The 12,911-nt window shown below is 41.5% G+C and overlaps 2 protein-coding genes across 3 annotated transcripts in view; both read left to right on the top strand.

The window, feature by feature from the left end:
* The window catches only part of leprotl1 (leptin receptor overlapping transcript like 1), a 23,672-nt gene extending 10,878 nt beyond the window's left edge, over positions 1 to 12,794 (top strand). Inside the window, exons 3-5 of one of the 2 annotated variants that reach the window (XM_033017936.1) lie at positions 2,070 to 2,256; positions 12,301 to 12,505; positions 12,577 to 12,794. In XM_033017936.1, coding sequence (XP_032873827.1) covers positions 2,070 to 2,256; positions 12,301 to 12,417 — 304 coding nt within the window. In that variant the 3' untranslated portion in view covers positions 12,418 to 12,505; positions 12,577 to 12,794. Of the gene's footprint in view, positions 1 to 2,069; positions 2,257 to 10,763; positions 11,946 to 12,300; positions 12,506 to 12,576 lie in introns of those variants that run through there. The other variant, XM_033017937.1, reaches the window with a different exon arrangement.
* Positions 10,915 to 12,911, top strand: part of LOC116971096 (beta-1,4-galactosyltransferase 1-like) — a 66,392-nt gene continuing 64,395 nt past the window's right edge. The window contains exon 1 of the mRNA XM_033017934.1: positions 10,915 to 10,919. The gene's annotated coding sequence lies outside the window, so the exon portion shown is untranslated. The remainder of the gene's footprint in view (positions 10,920 to 12,911) is intronic.

Here is a 12,911-nt window from a genome sequence, read left to right as displayed (position 1 = left end):
CAACTTCAAGCCAAAGCACCCACCACCATTTGCAGTAAGTAGTGCCTTTCAACTTCGTGCCACCATTTGCAGTGTAGTGCCTTTCAATTTCAAGCCAAAGCACCCAAGCCACCATTTGCTGTAAGTAGTGCCTTTCAACTTCAAGCAAAGCACCCAAGCCACCATTTGCAGTAAGTAGTGACTTTCAACCTCAAGCCAAAGCACCCAAGCCACCATTTGCAGTAAGTAGTGCCTTTCAACTTCATGCCCCCATTTGCAGTAAGTAGTGCCTTTCAACCTCAAGCCAAAGCACCCAAGCCACCATTTGCAGTAAGAAGTGCCTTTCAACTTCAAGCCAAATCACCCGCCACCATTTGCAGTAAGTAGTGCCTTTCAACTTCAAGCCAAACCACCCAAGCCACCATTTGCAGTAAGTAGTGCCTTTCAATTTCAAGCAAAGCACCCAAGCCACCATTTACAGTAAGTAATGCATTTCAACTTCAAGCCAAACCACCCAAGCCACCATTTGCAGTAAGAAGTGCCTTTCAACTTCAAGCCAAATCACCCAAACCACCATTTGCAGTAAGTAGTGCCTTTCTAACTTCATGCCCCCATTTGCAGTAAGTAGTGCCTTTCAACCTCAAGCCAAAGCACCCAAGCCACCATTTGCAGTAAGAAGTGCCTTTCAACTTCAAGCCAAATCACCCGCCACCATTTGCAGTAAGTAGTGCCTTTCAACTTCAAGCCAAACCACCCAAGCCACCATTTGCAGTAAGTAGTGCCTTTCAATTTCAAGCAAAGCACCCAAGCCACCATTTACAGTAAGTAATGCCTTTCAACTTCAAGCCAAAGCACCCAAGCCACCATTTGCAGTTAGTAGTGCCTTTCAACTTTAAACCAAAGCTCCCAAGCCACCATTTGCAGTAAGTAGTGCCTTTTAACCTCATGCCACCATTTGCAGTAAGTAGTGCCTTTCAACTTCATGCCACCATTTGCAGTAAGTATTGCCTTTCAACTTCAAGCCAAAGCATCCAAACAACCATTTGCAGGCAGTGCATTTTTACTTCAAACAAACCATATTTTCATTTTCAAACCACATTAAGGGTACTTACAGTTGCGTGGACATTTGTTCAGTGTTATTCAGAGCTCAGAGAGACGTGACCCTCGGCTTCATCCATATTGCAGAGAGTGAGTGAGCACACCACTTCCTGGTTTTATAGTCGCTCCCCCTCCCTCCAGCAGATGCAGCAGAGAGAATGGTGATTTTTTTTAAACTTCAAGCCAAAGCTCCCAAGCCACCATTTGCAGTAAGTAGTGTATTTTGAACTTTAAACCAAAGCTCCCAAGCCACCATTTGCAGTAAATAGTGCATTTCAACTTGAAGCCAAAGCACCCAAGCCACCATTTGCAGTAAGTAGTGCCTTTCAACTTCATGCCACCATTTGCAGTAAGTATTGCCTTTCAACTTCAAGCCAAAGCATCCAAACAACCATTTGCAGGCAGTGCCTTTTTACTTCAAACAAACCATATTTTCATTTTCAAACCACATTAAGGGTACTCACAGTTGTGTAGACATTTGTTCAGTGTTATTCAGAGCTCAGAGAGACGTGACCCTTGGCTTCATCCATATTGCAGAGAGCGAGTGAGGCACACCACTTCCTGGTTTTATAGTCCCTCCCCCTCCCTCCAGCAGGGGCAGCAGAGAGAATGGTGAATTTTTTAAAAACATTAATATCTCTCTGATTTGTCATCGATGGGAAAAATCCTCCGCACCCGTAAGGCGGAGGGGGGCTCTGGGCGAGGTGGCCAAAAATGACGGCCGTAGGTTGCGGCGTTCTGTCGGAAATCGCAGCACAGTGGGCCAAAAGCGGTCAAGATCAGAGATTTAGTAATATAGATTGTGCAATAAAATAGTCTTGGCATGACATGATAAAAGATTTATTGCACTATAATACATGTGACAGCGGTCGTCATTATGAAGCAATGGAAAAATGGTGCCATCTCATAATATTCTGCTGAGCATTTACCAAGAAAATAGAATATTTTTTAAAGTTCACTCTCTTCCTGTCTTCTTCCTTTTTCTATTTCAGCAAATACTGGCCACTATTTGTTCTTTTCTTTTACATTATCTCTCCAATTCCATACTGCATAGCAACAAGAGTAGTTGATGACACTGATGCAGCAAGCAGTGCTTGCAAAGAACTTGCCATATTTCTCACCACAGGCATAGTCGTCTCAGCTTTCGGGCTGCCTATAATTTTTGCTCGAGCAACACTGGTGAGTATAATTGAAATGTTTTATATGCACATGTGAGACAAATTGATACATCACTTTTCCCATTTATAATATCTAATAAAACACTGATTTATTGCAGAAGTATTATATGTAGCTGCGTTTTTTATTATGTCATGCCAGGCTACCATGTTGTTTTCCCTCACTCAATTAGCGCCTCAGTTTTCCTAACTTTTTTCCTAATGCGTTCATTTAGTCATAGAGTCATACAGCCTGAAGACAGGCCCTTCGACCCAACCTGTTCACACTGACCAATATGCCCCGTTTACCCTAGTCCCACCTGCCCATATCCTTCAATATCTACCCTATCCATGTACCTGTCTAAATGTTTTCTTAAGTGTTCTGATAGTACCTGCGTCAATTACCTCCTCCAGCCGCTCGTTCCATATACCTATCACTCATTGTGGAAAAAAAAGTTGCACATTGCGTTCCTATTAAATCTTTTTCCCCCTCATCTTAAACCTTTGTCCTTTGGTTCTCGATTCCCCTCCTCTGGGTTACAGATTGTACATTTACCCTATCCATTCCTCTCATGATCTCATTTACCTCTATAAGATCGTCCTCCCATCTTCCTGTGCTCCAAAGAATAAAGTCCTAGACTGTTCAACCTTTCCCTATAGCTCAGGCCCTCAATTCCTGGCAACATCCTTCTAAATCTTTTCTGCACCCTTTTCACCCTTTCCTTTATTGGGGTGATCATAACTCAACACTATACTCTAAATGTGGCTTCACCAATGTCTTGTTCAACTGTAACATGACCTCCTAACTTCTATAGTCAAACTGATGAAGGCCAATGTGCTGAAAGTCTTCTTGATCACATTATCTACTTGTGATACCACTTTCAAGAAACTATGTACCTGCACTCGTAGATCCCTCTACAATAATCCAAAAAGCCCTGCCATTCACTGTGTATATCCTACCCTGGTTTGACTTCCCAAAACGCGACACCTCGCACGTCTCTATATTAAACTCCATTAACCATTCCTCAGCCCACCTGCCAAACAGATCAAGGTATTTTTGACAACCATCTTCACTATCTACAATATCACCTACTTTAGTGTCATCTGGAAACTTACTAATCATGCCTTGTATGTTCTCATCCAAATAATTGATATAGGTGGCAACCAGCATTGGGCCCAGCACCGAACACTGAGACACAACTCTAGTCATTGGGCTCCACTCTGAAAAACAATCTTACACCATCACCCTCTGCTTTCTTCCTTGAAGCTAACTTCCAATCCAGTTGGCTAGTTCTCTTTGGATCCCATGCGATCTAACCTTCCAAAGCAGCCTACCATGCAGAAGCTTGTCAAATGCTTTGCTGAAATCCACATATACAACGACTACAGCCCTGCCTTCATCAACCTTGTTGGTCACATCTTCAAAAAACCTAATAAGATTTGTGAGACATGAACTTCCATGTACAAAACCATGCTGCCCATCCCTAATCAGCCCTTGTCCATTGAAATGCATTTGACTCCAGAAAGTAATTCTCATCCATTTATATTCTCCACGTACTCCTTGATTCAATGCTATTGATGCTTTAGCAGTTCTATTTGTTAGCCTCACTTGTTTCTATCATCTCTTTGCTGTTTTACTGTGTTTGACCCATCATTAAATTAGCACTTGGCTTTCTTTCTTCTTTAAACCACTTCTTGGTTCAAGTCCTGTTGGTGAATTATGACTACTGCCTGAGCCGACTAGTGGTGAATTCCACTCCTGCTCTGATGTTGAAGATTACATGCAATAGTGCATATTGTTAGTGTGAAGGGTAGAAGTGGAATGCATTCATGGGACTAAGGTCAGAAGTATTGATGTATTCAGAGCTGTGGAAAACATAAAGTATACTTACTTTATTATTTTCAACTGAATAACCAAATGGTGTTGTTGATAAATAACTGGAGCATGGTTGTATAACTTAGCACAGAAGCAAAATGCTGTATTGAAGGTTCTGGAAAGGTAGTAAAAATATTTGAGCTAGAACTGCTCAACAAGCCAGACGGCATCTGTGGAGATATAAACAGGTAGAATAGAAAACATTCTTTAAATATTCAGCTTATTTTGGAAATTGATGTTGGCTTAAGGACTTAAATGAAAACAATATCAAGAAACACAGATTATCAGGCAATTTATCAATGCCATTTGTGGGAATAAGCTTTGTGCATATTGATACATAAATCTTTGGACTTCTTCCTCAAATAAATTATGAAATGTAAACAGAAAATGAGTTGCATAAAGTTGAGAAATTTTGCAAAAGGTAACACATGGGGCAATAATCGCAATTGTTTTTGGCATTCTGGGAACTAGCATAATTTCTTTTTCTCCAAGAAACACCTATAAATTCTGTCTTCATAAAACACTGGTCAAATTGTACCTGGACATCATTGTGCCTATAATAACCAGATCCGAAAGCAGCAATCCTAAAATGGTTTCCTCCACTTTAAAGGAATGATAACACACAACATCACTGATATAGCCTATTGGCATCCTCTGAAAAACTAAGACTTGTGTGGAAGATGGTGAAGCTGACAACATATTTTCAATAACTGACCATCTAAACCCTTACCAGTGGTTAAAAAAACATGCACCTTTGTGATATTTGCTTAGATTTTCTGCAAGTTAATGTACAGTGTGGGACATGCAGAAGAAAGTGATGAATGGATAGGAAACTAATAAAAATGAAAGGCAGCGCGGTGGCACAGCGGTAGAGTTGCTGCCTTACAATGCCAGAGACCCGGGTTCGATCCTGACTACGGGTGCTTGTTTGTACTGAGTTTGTCGTTTGCAAATGGTCCCCTCATGACCCACTGTGGGTTTTCTCTGGCATCTCCAGTTTTCCCCCACATTAAAGACCTACAGGTTTGTAGGTTATTTGGCTTGGTTTAATTGTAAAATTGTTCCTAGTGTGCGGGCATCACTAGTCGGTGAAAAATCGGTGGACCGAAGGGCCTGTTTCTGCGCTGTATCTCTATAAACTAAACTAAAAGAAAGAATCTCCCCCTCTACAAAATGCACTGTAGTTATTTGTCTAGACTTCCCCACAGCACCTCCCAAACTTACAGTCTTCATCAGCAAGAAGGATAAGAAGAGTGAGTGCATGGGCCCATCACCACCTAAGGGTTCCTAATATACAGTGGCTTGCAAAAGTATTCATACCCCTTGAACTTTTCTACATTTTGTCACATTACAACCACAAACGTAAATGTATTTTATTGGGATTTTATGTGATAGACCAACACAAAGTGGCGCATAATTGTGAAGTGAAAGGAAAATGATACATGGTTTTCAAATTTTTTTACAAATAAAAAACTGAAAAGTGTGGCGTGCAAAAGTATTCAGCCCCCCTGAGTCAATACTTTGTAGAACCACCTTTCGCTGCAATTACAGCTGCAAGGTCTTTTGGGGTATGTCTCTACCAGCTTTGCACATCTAGAGACTGAAATTTTTGCCCATTCTTCTTTGCAAAATAGCTCAAGCTCAGTCAGATTGGATGGAGAGCGTCTGTGAACAGCAATTTTCAAGTCTTGCCAGAGATTCTCAATTGGATTTAGGTCTGGACTTTGACTGGGCCATTCTAACACATGAATATGCTTTGATCTAAACCATTCCATTGTAGCTCTGGTTGTATGTTTAGGGTCATTGTCCTGCTGGAAGGTGAACCTCCGCCCCAGTCTCAAGTCTTTTGCAGACTCTAACAGGTTTTCTTCCAAGATTGCCCTGTATTTGGCTCCATCCATCTTCCCATCAACTCTGACCAGCTTCCCTGTCCCTGCTGAAGAAAAGCATCCCCACAGCATGATGATGCCACCACCATGTTTCACAGTGGGGATGATGTGTTCAGGGTGATGTGCAGTGTTAGTTTTCCGCCACACATAGCGTTTTGCATTTATGCCAAAAACTTCAATTTTGGTCTCATCTGACCAGAGCACCTTCCTCCACATGTTTGCTGTGTCCCCCACATGGCTTGTGGCAAACTGCAAACGGGACTTCTTATGGCTTTTTTTTCAACAATGGCTTTCTTCTTGCCACTCTTCCATAAAGGCCCGATTTGTGGAGTGCATGACTAATAGTTGTCCTGTGGACAGATTCTCCCACCTGAGCTGTGGATCTCTGCAGCTCCTCCAGAGTTACCATGGGCCTCTTGGCTGCTTCTCTGATCAATGCTCTCCTTGCCCAGCCTGTCGGTTTAGGTGGACGACCATGTCTTGGTAGGTTTGCAGTTGTGCCATACTCTTTCCATTTTCGGATGATGGATTGAACAGTGCTCCGTGAGATGTTCAAAGCTTGGGATATTTTTTTATAACTTAACCCTGCTTTAAACTTCTCCACAACTTTATCCCTGACCTGTCTGGTGTGTTCCTTGGGCTTCATGATGCTGTTTGTTCACTAATGTTCTCTAACAAACCTCTGAGGCCTTCACAGAACAGCTGTATTTATACTGAGATTAGATTACACACAAGTGGACTCTATTTACTAATTAGGTGACTTCTGAAGGCAATTGGTTGCACTGGATTTTATTTAGGCGTATCAGAGTAAAGGGGGCTGAATACTTTTGCACGCCACACTTTTCAGTTTTTTATTTGTAAAAAAATTTGAAACCATGTATCATTTTCCTTCCACTTCATAATTATGCGCCACTTTGTGTTGGTCTATCACATAAAATCCCAATAAAATACATTTACGTTTGTGGTTGTAACGTGACAAAATGTGGAAAAGTTCAAGGGGTATGAATACTTTTGCAAGCCACTGTAGTTGCACAGCATTTACATTTGGAAATATATTGCCATTAATGTTGGGTCTAAATCTTGAAATTCCGCACCTGCAGAATCTTGAGAATCTTCAGAAGAACTGCGGCAGTTTAAGAAGACTGCTCACCACCATTTTCTCTAATTGGGAATGGGCATTCAATGTGTAGACTATTTAGGTGTGCTACACTATTAAATAAATCTTTTTTTTTTCCAAGTTCCTACATGACCTCCCTCAGCCTATTCGTTCTAATTGCTGTCATCATCGTAGCCACTGAGAACATTTGTTTCTCCATTTCTAGCATCCTGTTCATCCCCAGACTAAATTGCTTCACCATTGACAGTACATAGAAACATAGAAACATAGAAATTAGGTGCAGGAGTAGGCCATTCGGCCCTTCGAGCCTGCACCGCCATTCAATATGATCATGGATGATCATCAAACTCAGTATCCCGTACCTGCCTTCTCTCCATACCCTCTGATCCCCTTAGCCACAAGGGCCACATCTAACTCCCTCTTAAATATAGCCAATGAACTGGCCTCGACTACCCTCTGTGGCAGGGAGTTCCAGAGATTCACCACTCTCTGTGTTAAAAAAGTTCTTCTCATCTCGGTTTTAAAGGATTTCCCCCTTATCCTTAAGCTGTGACCCCTTGTCCTGGACTTCCCCAACATCGGGAGCAATCTTCCTGCATCTAGCCTGTCCAACCCCTTAAGAATTTTGTAAGTTTCTATAAGATCCCCTCTCAATCTCCTAAATTCTAGAGAGTATAAACCAAGTCTATCCAGTCTTTCTTCATAAGACAGTCCTGACATCCCAGGAATCAGTCTGGTGAACCTTCTCTGCACTCCCTCTATGGCAATAATGTCCTTCCTCAGATTTGGAGACCAAAACTGTACGCAATACTCCAGGTGTGGTCTCACCAAGACCCTGTACAACTGCAGTAGAACCTCCCTGCTCCTATACTCAAATCCTTTTGCTATGAAAGCTAACATACCATTCGCTTTCTTCACTGCCTGCTGCACCTGCATGCCCACTTTCAATGACTGGTGTACCATGACACCCAGGTCTCGCTGCATCTCCCCTTTTCCTAGTCGGCCACCATTTAGATAATAGTCTGCTTTCCTGTTTTTGCCACCAAAATGGATAACCTCACATTTATCCACATTATACTGCATCTGCCAAACATTTGCCCACTCACCCAGCCTATCCAAGTCACCTTGCAGTCTCCTAGCATCCTCCTCACAGCTAACACTGCCCCCCAGCTTAGTGTCATCCGCAAACTTGGAGATATTGCCTTCAATTCCCTCATCCAGATCATTAATATATATTGTAAATAGCTGGGGTCCCAGCACTGAACCTTGCGGTACCCCACTAGTCACTGCCTGCCATTGTGAAAAGGACCCGTTTACTCCTACTCTTTGCTTCCTGCTTGCCAGCCAGTTCTCTATCCACATCAATACTGAACCCCCAATGCCGTGTGCTTTAAGTTTGTAAACTAATCTCTTATGTGGGACCTTGTCGAAAGCCTTCTGGAAGTCCAGATACACCACATCCACTGGTTCTCCCCTATCCACGCTACTAGTTACATCCTCGAAAAATTCTATAAGATTCGTCAGACATGATTTACCTTTTGTAAATCCATGCTGACTTTGTCCAATGATTTCACCACTTTCCAAATGTGCTGCTATCCCATCTTTAATAACTGACTCTAGCAGTTTCCCCACTACCGATGTTAGACTAACTGGTCTGTAATTCCCCGTTTTCTCTCTCCCTCCCTTCTTAAAAAGTGGGGTTACGTTTGCTACCCGCCAATCCTCAGGAACTACTCCAGAATCTAAAGAGTTTTGAAAGATTATTACTAATGCATCCACTATTTCTGGAGCTACTTCCTTAAGTACTCTGGGATGCAGCCTATCTGGCCCTGGGGATTTATCGGCCTTTAATCCATTTAATTTACCCAACACCACTTCCCGGCTAACCTGGATTTCACTCAATTCCTCCAACTCCTTTGACCCGCGGTCCCCTGCTATTTCCGGCAGATTATTTATGTCTTCCTTAGTGAAGACGGAACCAAAGTAGTTATTCAATTGGTCCGCCATATCCTTGTTCCCCATGATCAACTCACCTGTTTCTGACTGCAAGGGACCTACATTTGTTTTAACTAATCTCTTTCTTTTCACATATCTATAAAAACTTTTGCAGTCAGTTTTTATGTTCCCTGCCAGTTTTCTTTCATAATCTATTTTTCCTTTCCTAATTAAGCCCTTTGTCCTCCTCTGCTGGTCTCTGAATTTCTCCCAGTATGCTGCTTTTTCTGGCTAATTTGTACGCATCATCCTTCGCTTTGATACTATCCCTGATTTCCCTTCTGCCCTCAGAGCAGTACTGCCCTCAGCTGCCAAATCTCTGATTTAGAAATCTTCCAGCCTTTTTACCTCTTTTCTCCTTTAACATGCTGCCCAATACAAACTGAATAATAGAAAGTCATACAGAATGGAAACGGGCCCTTCAACCCAACTTGCCTACACAGACCAACATGCCCCAGTTATACTAGTCCCACGTGCCTGCATTTGGTTCATATCCTACTAAACCTATCCTATCCATGTACTTGTCTAAAAGCCTTTTAAATGCTTAGTTTAGTTGAGAGATACAGCGCAGAAACAGGCCCTTCAGCCCACCGAGTCCGCACCAACCAAGTATCCCCTTACACTAGCACTATCTTACACACTAGGGACAATTTACAATTCTTACCAAGGATATTTAACCTACAAACCTGCATGTCTTTGGAATTTGGGAGGAAACTGGAGCTCCCGGAGAAAGCCCACGGGTTCACAGGGAGAACGTACAAACTCCATACAGATAGCACCTACAGTCAGATTAAACCCATGTCTCTGGCACTGTAAGACAGCAGCTCTACTGCTGTGGCACCCTGCCGTGCTTGAGTGATAATGCCTGCCTCAACTACCTCTTCTGGCAGCTCATACCATATACCTACCACTCTTTGTGTAAAAAAAGTTGCCCCTCAGGTTCTGATCCCTTTTTCCTTTCTTCTCCCTGCCCCCCCCCCCCCCCCACCCCCCTCCCCCATCCCCCATCAGTCTAAAGAAGGGTTTCGGCCCGAAACGTTACCTATTTCCTTCGCTCCATAGATGCTGCTGCACCCGCTGAGTTTCTCCAGCACTCTTGTCTATCATTAAATTGGGACGGGTGCAGAAGGGATTCACCAGAATTTTACCTGGGCTTGGTGGGCTTCAATTGTAGGGAGAGACTGGATATGCTGGGACTTGCCGTTTAGAGGCTGAGAGGTGACCTTATTGAGATGGACAAGATCATGAGGGCCATGGATAAAATGAACACTCACAGTTGTCATCCAAAACTTGAGGGCATGGACTTAAAGAATGAGTGGAGCGATTTAGGAAGGAGCTTGGGGCCATCTTTTTCACCTGGAGGGTAGTCGGTTCTGGAATGTGCTGCCAGAGGAAGCTATAGAAGCAGATACAGTTACGACTTTAAATAACATTTGGACAGATATATGGATAGGATGGGTTTAGAGCTTTGAGGGCCAAATACAGACTAATGGGACGAGTTCAGTAAGTCATGTCATTGGCATGGACAAAGTGAACTGAACACCCTGTTTCTGTTTTGTATAGCTGTGATTAAGAGCGACTGGTGCATGGGAACGCCCCAAGTTGCACAGTATCCAGACTTCGAAATATAGAATTGTTTTAACTTCATCATACAGATTGCCATACTTCAAGAAAAAGCATTACTAATCAACGCTGAGGACCAATTGGAACGGGAATCAAAGGCTGGCCTTGCCAGCAAATGTCATATACCATAAATGAACAAAAATAAATTTGTTCAATATCTATGGATTGGAATCATCAATACAAAATCTGTCATATGTATACCTGTTTCGAATAACTTGTTTTTTGAAACCAGCTGCAAAATGTTTTTGAAATTTTTTTTTTCAATTTGAGTAGTTCTTTATGCAAATATGTTAACAGGTGGCAGATGAAATGCAGAAGTGATCCTGCGATGGTGAAACATTCCTTGCTGTCCACATTGACACTCACGTTGTTAATCTGAACTTTTACTAAATATATATGCTGTTTGTTTCATGTTAGTGATACAGTAACATGGCCTTCTCTTGTTCTAACTTTCCATTCAGCTCCTCAACCTTCTCCCCATTCAAAGTAATCATAGGCCTGATCCTTTATAGAAAACGATATTCCCGCTTGTAATATACTATTGATGCCTTTTAAATCTGGAAATGTATCAATTTCCTTGAATACAATCAGTGACTTGGCATCCTCCACCTTCTGTGGTAGAGAAATCCAAAGTTTCATCTTGGACATATTTCATCTGAGAACTAAATATATTATATTATCCTTATTCTAGATTCTTCTGCCAGAGGAAAATATACTCCCTTTATCAGGCCTTTGGGCCCTGTTAGAATTTTATTTGTTTCCCTTCTATACTTTGTTGAATATAGGCCTATTTGATGCAATCTTTCCTTGTATACCTGTCCTGCCAACCTAGGATTCAGTCTGGTGAACTTCCATTGCACTCTTTCTGTGTTAAGTAAATCCTTTTGTAGTTCAAGGGATCAAAATTGCACTGCCATTTTGTATAATTGTAGGAAGAATGTTCCACCGATCTGTGAATAGTTAAAAGATAAACAGATTTTAAATTGCAGAGGAATAAAAGAGCGGAGAACAAAGGGGAAAATCCTCAATAGGGTGGAAAGTAGGAAATTAAATAATAAAAGCAGTGATGAGGCAGGGTGAAAGAAGTTAAAAAAATGAATGAATAACAAAAAAATAGTCTCCATGTAGAATAACTAGGAAAAGCAGAATAATTATGCGATATAACCAGAGTGCATTTCACATTCCAGCATTCCATGTTTTTGAAAGATTGTTATATTGAAGCAAAATGATGGTAGTCACAAAATGCTGGAGTAACTCAGCAGGCAAGCAGTATCTCTGGAGAGAAGGAATGGGTGACGTTTCGGGTCGAGACCCTACTTCAGACTGATAGTCTGAATAAGGGTCTCGGCTTGAAACATCACCCATTCCTTCTCTCCAGAGATGCTGATTGTCCCGCTGAGTTACTCCAGCATTTTGCGTCTACCTTCGATTTAAACCAGCATCTGCAGTTCTTTCCTACACATAAAAGCAAAACGATGTTGGACATTAACGGACATCACAGATTAATAGTATCAGTTACTAATGTATCACTCTTTTTCTTAAAAATTTGTAATTTTTTTTAAATTTCAGATTCACTGGGGAGCATGTTCTCTGGTACTAACAGGCAATATCATCATCTTTTCAACCATTCTGGGATTTTTTGTTGTTTTTGGCACTAACGACGACTTCAGTTGGCAGCAGTGGTGAGAGGTGCATATGCCAGCAAATACTGGAGTGAAGTGTATCCTAGAAATCATAGAAACCAAAAAGGAACTATGCAATGATATCAACTATCATCCAACAACTCAAATAGAACAAGTTGTCCTACAACTTTAGGCTGTGCACGCCATACGCAAGAAGAAGAAGATCCAACAACAGACAGTACAATTATTTTTGTTGGACTGCACAAATATATGCTTGCAGGAGACTGCATCCCTTTCTAGTTTAATCATTATTTGCTATTATATTATATTTGCAATCCCTTTTTATTTTTAACTTTTATACCTAATAAGGAACTGGACAAAGCTAGATGCAAATTTGTAAATAAAACCCCTATTAAAGAAATTACATTTTTGGTTTCATTAGATATTTTTTCCCTTTAAATTATTTTATAATGTAAATGTCTTCAGATCAGAGTATTTACTGCCTTTTGTGCTACTGTTTACACAAAGAAATAGGTCGTATGTGCAATAATATTTTAG

The sequence above is a fragment of the Amblyraja radiata genome, chromosome 3, assembly GCF_010909765.2.
Source record: "Amblyraja radiata isolate CabotCenter1 chromosome 3, sAmbRad1.1.pri, whole genome shotgun sequence".
Classification (NCBI taxonomy): Eukaryota; Metazoa; Chordata; class Chondrichthyes; order Rajiformes; family Rajidae; genus Amblyraja; species Amblyraja radiata.
Note: the sequence above shows the minus strand (reverse complement) of the source record. Positions and strands in the feature narration are given on the sequence as shown.